Raw genomic sequence first — 13,746 nt, forward strand, 5'->3', positions numbered from 1 at the left:
TGTTGCAGTTGGTTTGTCAGCCTGGGGACGCCATGAACAGCAAGAGCTGTCTATGCTGGCACCTTTGTTCTGGGAGGAATCTTCATCCGAAGGCAATTTTGGGAGTCGGGCTGGCAGTTGGGAGGCAGGGCTGAAAACAGGAAACAACAGCCCTTATCCCCAGCAAAGGCAGCCTGCAAACTTTGGCTTTCTGGTGTAGTTGGTGGGCCAGCCTGGGCATTCCATGGGCAGCAAGAGCTTTATATCCTTGCATCTTTGGTCTGGGAGGAACCTACGATGGTACGGAATTTTGGGAGTCGTGCTGGCATTTGCATCGCAGGGCTGTCGGAGGACAGAAATTGTGTGAACAATTTCTGTTGCATTTCTGAGACCTTCACCTTGGCATGGCTTGGTGCAAACAGTAAAAAGATACTGCACCACTGGTATGGCTGCAGGCCTTGTGCCAAGGTGAAGGAGGAGTTGTTCTGTCAGGAAAACAAGTTTTATGGACGCCTGCTGTTATCCAATTAGTACTGTACACCACAGTATGTTTTCCTTATGTATCCAATGTGGCCTGGGGAAGAGTCACATGTCTCTGTGCCACGGGCAGCATATAAGCTGCCTTTCCTCTAATAAAGGGGACATTTTTGCCAATCATATTGATTCATGTGCAATTCTGTCCGAGCCTCTCCGCCGATACAGGGCTGAAAAAGCAAACAATAGCCCTTATCCTCAGCAAAGAAAGCATTCAGGCTTTGGCTTTCTGGTGCAGTTGGTGGGCCAGCCTGGGCACTCCATGTACAGCAAGAGCTTTGTCTCCTCGCTCCCGTCATCTGGGAGAAATCTTCATCCGTACGCAATTTGGGGAGTCAGCTTAGCAGATTCAGTGCAGGGCTGAAAAAAGCAAATGACAACACTTGTCCCCAGCAAAGAAAGGCTGCAAGCTTTGGCTTTCTGGTGCAGTTGGTGGGCCATGCTGGGCACTCCATGAGCAGCAAGAGCTTCCTGTCCTGGTACCTTTGTTCTGGGAGGAATCTACATCCAAATGCAATTTTGGAAGTCAGGCTGGCACTTGCAGCTCAGGGCTGAAAAAAGCAAACGACAGCATTCATCCTCTGCAAAGAAAGCCTGAAAGCTTTGGGTGTTTGGTGCAGTTAGTGGGTCAACCTGGGCACTCCATGTGCAGCAAGAGCTTTCTCTGCTGGCACCTTTGATCTGGGAGGAATCTACATCGGTACGGAATTTTGGGAGTCGTGCTAGCAGTTGTAGAGCAGGGTTGAAAAAAGCAAACGACAGCCCTTACCCCAGCAAAGGCAACCTGGAAGATTTGGCTTTCTGGTGCAGTTGGTAGGCCAGCCTGGGTATTCCATGAGTAGTAATATCATTCTATCCTGGAACCTTTGGTCTGGGAGGTATCTTCATCCATGTCGAATTCTGGAAGTCAGGTTGGCAGATTCAGGCATAGCCAGAAAAAATCAAAGAACAGGCCTCATCCCAGGCTAAGAAAGACTGCAAGCTTTGGTTTTCTGGTGCAGTTGGTGGGCCAAGCTGGGTACTCCATGGGCAGCAAGAGCTTTCTCTGCTGGCACCTTTGGTCTGGGAGGAATCTTCATCCGAATGCAATTTTGGAAGTCGGGCTTGCATTTCCAGCTGAGGGCTGGAAAAAGGAAACAAGAGCCCTTATCCCCAGCAAAGAAAGCCAGGAAGCTTAGGCTTTCTGGTGCAGTGGTGGGCCAGCCTGGGTACTGCTTGGGCAGCAAGAGCTTTCTCTGTTGGTAACTTTGGTCTGAGAGGAATCTTGGTTCAAATGCAATTTTGAGAGTAGGGGTGGTTGTTTTGTGCTTGAGAAAAAGCAAACAAGAGCCCTTACGCTCAGCAAAGAAAGCCTGCAAGCTTTGGCTTTCTGGTGCAGTTAGTGGGCCAACCTGGGCACTCCATGAGCAGCCAGAGCTTTCTCTGCTGGTACCTTTGGTCTGGGAGGAATCTACATCGGTTTGGAATTTTGGGAGTCGGGCTGGCAGTTGTAGTGCAGGGCTGAAAAAAAGCAAAAAACAGCATTCGTCTGAATGCAATTTGGGGAGTCAGCTTAGCAGATTCATTGCAGGGCTGAAAAAAGCAAACTCTCTCTGGCAAACAGTCCAGTCTCATCAGACTGAGACAGTCATCTAGGAAATACCACAACTCGATTCGTGAGGTCTGTCCCCTCTCTCTAGCTGGGGGGCATCTGTTTCTCACTGGGGCCGTATGGAAACTGTTTCCCTCAATCCTCTTTTTCAGTCTCTCCTGTTTATCTTTCACCTTTCTAGTTAGTGTCTTGAGGTCCTTAATCAATGTCTCTACAGTGGAGATGTGGGCCTGTAGTGGTCCTTAGATCATACTGTCATACAACCAAAGCTTATTTATTATAGACATCACTGGCTCTCACTTCATCCCAGCCTGCAATGATGTCAGGCAACTGGTCTGTGAGGATGGCCCCATGCGTGTGAGGATCCACCACCACACTTAACCTTGTCAGAATTGTTGGTGGGTTGCCCATCCCTTCCAAACAGTATCTCCAACAATGCCATTTCCCTCAGGCATAGGATCACCTCCTCTATGGTCTTCCAGCCCTTTGCATAATGGTCTTCCTGCAAGGACTCTCTGTAAATGAACCTCTCCCTCACACTGTCCAAAAGCCTTGCCCAGGGAGATAGGGACTTTGATTCTCTCACAAACACCTCCTTCTGGATTCCATCAGGTTTTACAGACATTTTGGGAAGGATGAAGGCTCTGGCCAGAAAAAAATTTTTGTGGAGATATTAACTATCTTGGTCCTCCACAGCCAGATAAATAGAGTGCCCTGGAGATGGGAACAGCTGCTTTTGCTGCACAGGATACTTTCCAGCACTGTGCAGGGGTTCTTCCCTTGTGGCAGCTTTCTTGGCAGCAATGGATTGGGAACCGGTGGCTCGAAGACAAAGTCAGCTTGCAACTTGCTGGTGGGAATGCCTTCTCTGGAGAGAAGAGTCGTAAGAGGCTCACGACTTCCAGGCTTTCCCTTGCCAGGTGCATCCTCAGGGATGAACTGAGTGTGCTGACACCTGCAGGTCAAAGGGAGAAGGGAGAGCAGACAGAGGAATCCCTTGGGACAGGAGTCTGGCAGCTGTGCCAGAGGCTCTGGGAGTCTTTTGCCAGAAGTAAGTGAGGCGTGGAGATATTCCTTCTCATGCTCCTGCCATACTGCATCGGGAGAGAGCCCTGGAGTTGCAAACACCTGCCTTTGCACTGGAGAATATTCTGCAGGGACATGCGGAGGGTCATCTCCTACAGCACTGCCAGCGCATCCAGGGAGATCTAGACTGGGCAAAGGTTTCTCAAGGACAGTAGCTGCTGTGGCACCTGCTCCTGGGAATGCCTTACTGCAGTGGCTTGGGCTCCACTCTAACTTGCAGCCTTTTCCTGGCCATGTGTATCTTCAGGCAATTGCCAACTCTGCTGTTCCCCTAGCATCCTGAGCACATGTTGCAAGTCAGTGACTTGTTTCTGTGCTCCCCAGAGTTTGTATTTGGCTGACCACCTAGTCCAGCTGGGCACAGCCAATGCTGTGGGGGTGTTGATGTTGGGCTTGATTTGCTACCACATCTTTCGAGTTACCAACCATCAGAAGGATCTTTTCTGTCGTACAGACGGGAACTGCAGGATCTGGGGGAAGAAACTCGAGTACATCAAGTGCTCCTACATGTCTGTGGATGGCACGAAGTACTACAGCAAGCTGATGACCTGGGGATTTTGCGGGTGGGCTCATCATTGCAACTACGCAGAAGACCTGCTGGGCTCGCTGGCCTATTGCCTGGCCTATTGGTTTGCACACATCTTGCCATACTTCTGCATCATTTCTATGACCATTCTGCTCCCCCACCATTAGGGATGAGCACTGTTGTTCCAGCAAATATGGGAAGGACTGGACGCACTACACTACTACGGTGCCCTACCGGCTAATCCCTGGGGTATTTAAGGCTGACACAGAATCCAGGGAAAGGGAAAAAGAAACTTTTTTTTTTTTGAGGTGAATAGAATTTATTTACACAGGCGAACTAACACCAAGGTTTTGTGAAGGACACTCTGTAGTGTTCTGAAGGAGAAAAGGTGGCTGGACCTTGCTGTAGTAAAGGAATACGCAAGCAATGCTGTGCTTAAAGTAAATGAAATGAGGCACTGAAATGCTCTGTTTTTTTTAGTAAATGGAAATTTAGAAATTTAGAAATTGCACTGAGTGTTTGCTGTTCATGCCAAGGTTTTACCTGGAATTCCCCCCTGTACTCCCCCAGTTCCCAAATTACCTTTGTGTTGAAAAGTTGCACGTATCTAGAGTCCTGAAATCCCCCAGAGCTGGGAGGTGGTCTTACCTTTCCCAGTAGCAGAGTTCTGGAACCAGTTTCCAGAGACTCAGGAGAGGAGGAAAATAGTTCTGTGATGTCTTTATGAAAGAAGTTGTCTGCTGCAGTTGCTTGTGACAGTCAGAACCTACAGTCAGTAACAAGCCCAAAGGAGAACTTATTTATTGTTTGTTGCTTTTCAAGAGATTAGCTGGGAAAATACCAAACTGCAGAAGCTGATGTTAAATCATCATTAGAATCTAAAGGAAATGTTTGTGAAAGCTGGTATAAATTAGTCTAGCTCAAAAGTGACATTCTCAGCCCCTGAGATTATGGTACGTGACTAATGGAGTATTCTTTTCATGCTGAAACCAAACTTGTTAAGCCTGTGTTTTGGTTTTGCTGCAGCACTCCTGGAAAGGATGGTTTAGGCAGGAGAAAAAGGGGCTCTCCAAGCCTTCATCCTTGCCAGAGCCTCCCTGAGAATTGCCAGAATCCAGAGGAACCCTGTAACCAGGTCTCGATGCTCCCTCATAGGTGCAAGTATCAGCAGCCCCTGCTAGTACCTGATGATGCAAATTGACAGGAAAAGCCTGGAAGTAAATGAGGGAGCCCATGCAACTCCAGTGAGGTATTCCCAGGAGCAACTGGCACAGATGAAAGTGTTCTGGAGCTGCTGATGTCCAATCCATTGATCTCAGGAGGCTGGCAGACAAGAAGATCCTCAGCATGGTGCTGGATAAGATCTTTCAGAAGTAAAGACTGCTGTTCCCATCTCCAGGTTGCTCTCCTGATTCAGCTGGAGAGGACCAAGATAAATATCTTTGTACCTCTGGGACTTCTGGCAAGAGCTTCCACCCCTCTCAGAGCCTCTGTGAGAGCTGCCGGACTCCAGGAAGGGGAATCCCTGTGCACAGGTCTCCCTTCTCCCTTGGAGCCACAGGTGTCAGAAGCCCTGTGTCATGCCAGAGGGTGCAGCTGGCAAGGGAAAGCCTGGAAGTCACGAGCCTGTTGCAGGCTCCAAGGAAGGCATTCCCACCAGCAAGTTGCACAACTGAAAGAGTGCTGGAGCCACTGATGCCCAATCCATGACTCTCAGGATGCTTCCACACAGGAAGTGCCTCTGCATTGTGCTGGAGAAGGTCCTCCAGCAGCAAAGGAAGCTCTTTCCATCTCCAGGGTGCTCTTTTATCTGGCTGTGGAGGACCAAGAAAGGGAATATCTCCTGCATACATGGATTACTTCTGGCCAGAGCCTTCATCCTGCGCAGAGTGTCTGTCAGACCTGCTGGACTCCAGATGGAAAAGCCTCCATGGATACGAGTCCCTGCTCCTCTGGAGCTGTGGCTATAAGCAGAGCCCACTCCTGGCTGGGGATGCACATGGCCAGGAAAAGGCTGCAAGTAAGAGTGGGAGCCCAGGCCGTTGCAGTAAGGCATTCCCAGGAGCAGGTGGCCCAGCAGCTACTGTCCCTGAGACAATAGTGCTCAATCCATGGCTCCCAGGAAGCTGCAGCTGTGCCATAGGAGAAGACCCTCCCTGTGGTGCTGGACAAGATCCTCCAGCAATGAAGGCAGGTGTTTCCAACTCCAAGAGTGTCTCTTGAGCCAGCTTTAGAGCAGAATATAACGGAATATCTCTGCACCTCTGTTACTTCCTGCTGGTTCCTCTTGCCCTTTGCTTTACTACAAGACCCTGCAACAAGTTAATTCCCTCCAATTTGCAGCATTTAGGGACTAAAGAAAAATACGTCTTTTGAACAGGTTTAATATTTTACCTGAGAGACTGGGAGTAATATGTACATGTTTTTAATAAAGTATTATGTACTGTTTTTAAGGTTGGTGTGATTAGATGCTCTATCACCTTTCCTGGATGAGGGACATAAAGTGGAGGAAGGAGGCTGATGGAACTCCCAAATTTATTATGAATTTGGGGGTTGTATTTATCAGATGGAAATCTTTTTACGACGAGGGACATAGGTCTATCACTGTGTTGCAATGATAATAAATTAAAGGTTGTACTGAAAAAACTTGGGAAAGGGAGAGCTTGTGGAATCAACATGAGGAACAAGGAAAAAACCCTGAACTATCTACATGTGCTGAGAAGAAAAACCATTTGGTTTTTCTGAGCTGTGGCTATCTACAAAACAATGGGATGAACTTGAACTTTCCCTTTTAATAAAAGTTCACAAGCTTTCACCTCATGTAAGAATTGCCTCTAGAATATAGGGACTTAACATTTGCCCTATTTCTTCCTTTTTAAAGGTCAGGAGGTACTTTGTGTCACAATTAACCTTGGTGAGGAACAAAGCCTAGGCTGGATGCCCTGTGTTTACAGGGAAAACTGGGGGTTCTCCAGGGGCAGGCAAGGCCATGTAGGGAGGGCAGAGGCTGTTTTCCTGAACAGTTGTCAGGGAGGGACACCATGGGAATGGCATCCCTTTGTGAGCGGAGCTCTGTTGTGCCCTTTCTTGCTCTTTGTGGAGTGAGTCCTTTCATAGAATTATAGAAGCATTGAACCATTAAGATTGAAAAAGAACACTAAGATCGAGTCCAACCATTAACCAGGCACTGACAAGTCCACCACCAGGTCTCTAAGGACCACATTTACACATCTTTTAAATATTTCCAGGGATGGTAACTCCACCGCTTCCCCTGGGCACCCTGTTCCAATGCCTGACCATCCTTTCAGTGAAGAAATTTCTTCTTGTATCCAACCTAAACCTCCCCTGATGGTTTTCCTCTTGTCCTGCCCCTTTTCCTTGGGAGAAGAGGTCAACCCCCTCCTGGATCCAACCTCCTGTCAGGCATTTGTAGAGAGTGAGAAGGTCCACCCTGAGCCTTCTTTTCTCCAGCCTGAGCCTTTCATCCATGTACTGCTTTCCTTTTCCCTTTTTGCAAAAAAAAAAAAAAAAAGCCAAAAAACCTAAAAAACCACACAAACCAAAACGCCAAACCAGAAAGTAACTCTTATAGGTGTAGGTGTTCACAAGAAGTCCAATAATTTGGTATTAAGCAGGGAAGCTGCAGTTCCCCCAACTTCAGGCTCAGCCAACATGAGCACTGGGGAGACACTGCTGAGGCCATGCCTTGAGTCCTGTGTCCAGTTCTGGGCCCCTCAGTTCAAGAAGGACATTGAGGAGCTGGAGCAAGTCCAGAGAAGGGAACAGAGCTGGGGAAGGGTCTGGAGCACCAGGAGCAGCTGAAGGAGCTGGGGGGCTCAGCCTCGAGAAAAGGAGACTCAGGGGGAACTTTCTCACTATCCGCAACTCCCTGACAGGAGGGTGGAGCCAGGTGGGGGTTGGCTCTGCTCCCAGGCAACAAGGGACAGGTCAAGAAGACAGTCTTAAGCTGCACCAGGGAAGCTTTAGGTTGGACATTAGGAACAATTTCTTCACAGAAAGGGTGATCAGAGACTGGAATGGGCTGTCCAGGGAGGTGGTGGAGTCACCGCCCCTGGTAAGAAGAGTGGACGCGGCACTCGGTGCCATCGTCTGATTGACAAGGTGGTGTTGTGTCACAGGTTGGATTCGACGACCGCAGACGTCTTTTCCAACCGAATCGATCCTGTGATTCTGTGACCCGGACAGGGCTGAGGTGCCGCGCTGCTGAGGCACCGGGGCCCGTCCCTGCAGCAGGACATGGGCCTCCAACACAAATCTTCCATCACAAAACAAGCCCGTTGGGCTCGGGGTGTGTGAGGGGAGGTGGTTTGAAGCGCTAGGTTCCCAACCCCAGGCTGCGCGGCGCCGAGAGCAGAAAACTACAACCCTCCCGGGCGGTGCCACCGTCGCCATGTTAGGGCGAGGAAACCCGCGGTCACGTGAGTTCCGGGAAGGGCGCGGGCCCGGTCGGGTCGGTCTCTTTGTTTCCCTTCCTTCTCCGGCTTCCCAGGAAGTCACTCTGCCAAAGCAGGAATGGCGTTCGCCTGCGGAGCGTGGGACCAGGACGCCTCCAGCCACCCCGCACTCAGCGCGGGGCCCACTGTGAGCCCGTTCCTGAGCCTCCTGCTCTCCATCTCCGCGGGGCTGTCCGAGGCCGAGCTCGACTCCATGAAGTTCCTCTGCCGCGACAAGATCACAAAGAGGAGGCGCGAGTCTGTGCGGTGCGGTAGGGAGCTCTTCGAGATCCTGATAGAGCAGCAGCACATCGGCAGCGACAACCTGCACTTCCTCAGGAAACTGCTCGAGCGCATCCGCAGGGGCGATTTGTTGTCACAGCTGGAGCAGTTCGAGGAGGAAGGAGGGCTTGGTACTCCTGATGACCAGCCAGATGAGCAGGAAAAACGTAGGTGGATTATAATATATATTATAATATGTATATATTACATATATATATTTTATCTAAGTTATATTTTTATATATGTATAATTATACATATATATGTGAACGCAAACGGCTTTCCGAGGTGGAAAATCTCTCTTTTTATTTTTTTTTAATCTTCTTTTATTTATGGTCACTAGAAAAACGAGTTATGTATGTGGAATTCCAAGTATATCCAGTATTTCATGTATAGCCAAGTAAATCCAAGTATTTCAGAATGTGCTGTGACTGTCAATACGTGCACTGCACCAAGAGCAGTAGCATTTTGCTAAAAAAAAAAAAAAACAAAACCAAACCCAACCCCCAACTTTTAAACATTCTCTTGTATTTCTTAGTAAAGCCATGGATAACTTGATGTATTTCTGCTTTTTCAGGTCTTCTCAAGTTAGCTAATGATGTCATATGTGAGAACATTGGGAGAGACTGGAAAAAGCTGCTGCGACAACTTGGCATGCCAGAAGTGAAACTGGACAGAATAGAGGCAGACTATCAATTTAAATCGTATGAGCAGCTTGTCCAGGGACTACGAGAGTGGCAGAGATGGAAGGGAAAAGATGCAAAGGTGGCTGACTTAATAAAAGCTCTTCGGGGCTGTCACCTGAATTTGGTGGCAGACTTAGTTGAAGAGAAGATCTCACAGCTGAACACTGGAGCCAGATGAAATCAATATCAAAACACTTCCATGCCCCTCAGATATGGATGAAAAAAGCAAAAATGTCGCCTTCTCTTCTGGACCGAAATACTTATTACTGGTTGCTTATTATGCCATTAGTTTAGGTGCCTTAGTAAATTAATTTCTGGACACAGGAAAATTAACATGAAAACAGATTCTTTTCAGGTGACACTTTGTAGCATGATGCTTCCTTTAAGACATTTTAGCTTTTAGAAGACCTGAGCACCATTTTGTAGAAATTCTCACACTATTGTTCTGCCACCCACCTGAAAAGATTTGCTTTACTACAGATGCTTTTTGATACATCTTCTCTGGAAATACATCCATGGGACACTTCTGAGGCAATTGTGGTTTAAAATTTCATGGGGAGGTTGGATTTTTTTTTTCCTATTATAAATGTAATGTGAAAGGGAGAAGGAGTGTCTTAGCTGTGTACTGGATTTTTCTTCTGAGAAGCATAATATAATTTGCCAAATACGTTTGCTCTCTATGAAAGGATACTAAGATGACTGTAACCTCAGACACCAAGACTACAGTGCAAGAGGGGTATTAAATGTTGTGGTGGCTTTTTCTTAGTAAAAATATGCCCAGGTTTGAAAATGAACTGGTTTAAATCAGTACCAAGTGCCTTTACCATCCTGAAGAAAGTGTTCTGCTGAAACTACCGAAGAAGTTCTGTGTCTCTCAGATGTTTACAGCAGCCTCTTTTGAAAGCTGTGCCTGCTTTAGGATCCTTTGCTAGGAATTCTTTCCTAACTTCTGTCACAGAGGGTGCTCATGGTTGCTGGCAGGTGCAGCTCAGCTCCTGGTGACAAAAATGTGTCCTGTGCCAAAAACCTAGAAAACAAACTGGTTCCTTTTGGAGGGGTGTGAGTAATTCTATATCATGGATGTTTTTCTGGCAATGTCCTGTGAAGATCAGCTATCTCTGGCCAGGTTGTTCTCTTCAAAGATTCCTCCAGATCCCATAGCTCTTCCAAGTCCTGTGCCATTTTTTTAGTTCATTCCCATTGCTTGACATTTTCTTAAAGCCGTTATAAGCAACTCACAGGGGAAAGAGGATTTATAAACAAGACCATATTCAGTTCTCAGGTTTAATCTGGGACAGACTTCACTAAATGGCCTTCAGACCTGACCTAAGGCTGGAAAATTTGTGCAGGCTTCAAGATGTGCAGAGCTGTAGAGGCCTCCGGGGACCATCTCTTGTGCCAGGGGGGAGAGTCCTCTGAAATTGTTATTGCTTGAATGATTGTGGAATTGTTTGCTACTGCAAACATCCTCCAAACTGCCTGAATAGATACTTGAAGAGGCTTCTTTTTTGCTACTGTATCTGTCTGCCTTTTAGCTCCTTTCGAGTTCTTTTCACCTGGTGCTATGACTGTGAAGGCCAGGTGTAAGCATGTGATGTGTCACTGCTCTGCAGAAATGTTGTGACAATGATAATTTTCAAGTTTTTGTTACAGTTGGTGCCTCTTGTTTAAGCAGTGACTCTTGAATACTTAATGGATGTTAATGGAAACTGCTGTACGTTCACATGACAGAAAAACATTTCATTGTGTTGACATTTTTCATTGTGTTTTCATCAAATATTTTCATAGTGTTTTTTCCTTAAATGATTTTTTCCCCCATTCCTGGAAGTGTTCAGAGCCGGGTGGGACAGAATTTGGAGCAACCTGGTCTAGTGGAAGGTGTCCCTGCCCATAGCAGGGAGTGGATCTTTAAGTTCCCTTCCAACACAAACCATTCCGTGATTCTGTAATGATTCTCAGTATCTTCCTAGCTGTAGTATATTAAGTATCAGTGATTGTATGCAAGCATAGGGTAATCTAGGAGTTTCCACCTGCCTGCATTTTGGGCAGGCAGAGTTCTCCAAGTACTGATTCTAATACTTGTATCAGTTGCCAATTCCAGACTCCCAGGAGGAGATACAGTGCTGTGCTTCATCTGAATGACCAGCTCAGATGTTTTGGGGTTTTTTGCTTAATAGACACAGCATTCATTCTGCAGTATCTAAAGAAAATGATTGCTTCAGACTTTTTTCCTTCTCTGAGTACTCCTTGTGAGCAGAGCAGAGAAATGAACAAGATGTGTGTGTGGTGAAACAGCTCTGCAGCAGTTCCAAGTTCAGTCTCTCTGGTAACATGTTTTTCTTACCCATTTTTTAATAAGTCTTCTGGTTTACAGAAGAGAGATTGATCTGGAATATAAAAAGTATACTGACTACTGTATAGAACCAAGATAATTTAGGAATCAATCAAAATAATTTGTTAGTTGTAGCCAAACACTCATCAGCTACAAGAAATATTCTGCCTCAGAAGATAAAAACTTCTTGTTTTTGTAAGGATTTGTACTTCATTAATGTTTTACTGCATATGAAAGCAATGACCTAGATTGCATCAGTCTGTGCAGTACCTCAGGGCCAATTAAAACTGATTTTATTAGAGATTAAAATGTTTATCTGAGAACAAAATCAAATGAAACAAAGGGAATGAAACCTTTTTTATTGGGAGGAGGGATAAGGAAAACGGGTGCAATTTGTAAGGAAACGTTTTCTGATCCAGTTACCAGTTATTTTCAAATTAAGCACCTTGAACTCATACATAGTTTTTATAACTTGAATTGAAGATTTATATTATATAATTTTGTGTACATTTCATTAAAAATACTTCCTTAAAAAAAACAAATGGAACTGTTTTGTTATCTTATGGGATTGATGTCTGTGATGAGACCTCTAATTGGGAGGAGATAAATGTTAAGGACACTTTTAAAGCAAGGAGCAGTGCTAAACAGGCATTATGTTACCAGTGTCCTTCTGGAGACATTAAAGAAGAAAAAGCAAAAAGCTTTGTTACTGCATTTCTCAGAACTGCTGAACAGGCTACAGTTTTCCTCCGAGCAGTAGCATTTAAATGCTGTCACTCAGAGTAGTGTAAGAAGAAAAAGATTCTCTGCCAGCCCTCAGGAGCCTAAAATTGAGTGGCAGTGCAGTGTGTGCATGGGAGATGCTGGTAAGGATGGCATATTTGTTTTATAATTAATTAAAAGCATATCTTATGGTTTATTCTGTTGGTCTAGGGTTTTAGGGGATGTGTTCAGATGTTAAATTGATAGAGGCTTTGGTGTTCTGTGGAGTTTATCCTGGCACTGAAGTGTCAGCCTGCACTTAGAGCTGTGAATGACTAAGACAAATAACTTAATTACCCAGTTTATCAAATCCTTTAGGATGCTCTGCAACAGTATCTGCCTGTGAGGGATTACTAAAACCTTTCCCTTTTGGTCTCTTGAGGGTCTTGTTTCCTTACAGCCTTGAGAAAACAACATATCAAAACATGTGGAGAGTTTTAAGTGCCATCTCAGGAGAATTCTCATTGTGGCAGATTGTTTTTCCCTGTCACTTCTCAGTCCCTTACAGTGCTTGCTATTTCCTATAAGTTTTGAAGATATCAATTATATTCACACATTAAAGTGTTTTTCTTTTTTAAATTGCATTCTTTTCATTATCGAGTTAAAAGAACTTTTCTAGACTATTAATTAAAAATCCTCTTATACAAATTGGTTGTCGTGAATATTTCAAATGCAATGCTTTGCTTTCCTTTTTCTCCATTTCCACACACAGGCAACTGTATTTCCTCCAGCCTTTGTTTCATTCCTAAAATAATTGGCTACTTTCTGAACTCTAATTGCTTCATTTAATTGTCTGTGCAAAAAGCTTAGTGAAACTGTGTCTCCAAGCTCTCTCAGTATGTTTAATTCAGGCTTTCTGGTTGCGTGTTTTTCAATTCAAATTTATTTCTAATCACTGTCTTGTGCCTTTCTCATTCCCTGCATGAATCACCCATGCCCTTAAAATGTGTTCCAGCACAAATATTTTTCTAAGTTGTTTTCCCTCTTTGATTTATTGCTTCTTTTCTCTGCCAGTGTTTTGATTGCAGGGGTGTACTGGTAGATTTATAGAAAGTAGTTCACTATATGCTATAAAAGCAGGAGTTGTGGGGGTGAGCTGAGGGGTAGGGGGAGGAGTTGTGAGTAAAAAAGGTTCAAGAACTTTTGAAGAATCTTTGTTTTCATAAAAATTGTAGCTGAGGGTTGCTTCATATGAAGAGAGTATGTTGCAACGGGTACTGGGAATTGTAGGTTTGGAGACAAGGAAGCCCAGCCTGACTCAGCTGCTGGGAAAGCCAGAGGAATTCAGGCTTCTGCATGGGAATTTGCATGGAATAAACTTGGAGGAACTCTTAATCATTAAATAGTCTCATCCACAGAACTATTTCTGCTACTGGTTCATTCCTTTCTTAAAGCAGGCTAAAGTTAAACCAGCAGGTTTGCTCTTGTAAAATATGATGTAACATAAATGATTGAAACACCTGAAGTTGGTCATCCTCACGGAGTTTAAATTCAGTAATTCCTGTGATCTGATCA

General features: G+C 45.4%; 1 protein-coding gene across 1 annotated transcript; it reads left to right on the forward strand.

The window, feature by feature from the left end:
• The first annotated feature begins 8,143 nt into the window (after nucleotides 1-8,143).
• On the forward strand, nucleotides 8,144-9,439 carry FADD (Fas associated via death domain). Its single transcript, XM_027667421.1, has 2 exons — nucleotides 8,144-8,619; nucleotides 9,029-9,439. The coding sequence occupies exons 1-2, from the start codon at nucleotides 8,250-8,252 to the stop codon at nucleotides 9,313-9,315; spliced, it is 657 nt and encodes a 218-aa protein (XP_027523222.1). The 5' UTR covers nucleotides 8,144-8,249; the 3' UTR covers nucleotides 9,316-9,439.
• Nucleotides 9,440-13,746: the final 4,307 nt, after the last annotated feature.

Source organism: Corapipo altera, unplaced genomic scaffold (assembly GCF_003945725.1).
Source record: "Corapipo altera isolate COAL_440 unplaced genomic scaffold, ASM394572v1 114, whole genome shotgun sequence".
NCBI classification, from domain to species: Eukaryota; Metazoa; Chordata; class Aves; order Passeriformes; family Pipridae; genus Corapipo; species Corapipo altera.

Bases quoted from the DNA above. Each gene is read 5' to 3' on its own strand.
- FADD (XM_027667421.1), top strand. From the start codon at position 8,250: ATGGCGTTCGCCTGCGGAGCGTGGGACCAGGACGCCTCCAGCCACCCC. The intron at 8,620-9,028 runs GTAGGTGGATTA...CTGCTTTTTCAG, and splicing joins GCCAGATGAGCAGGAAAAAC to GTCTTCTCAAGTTAGCTAAT.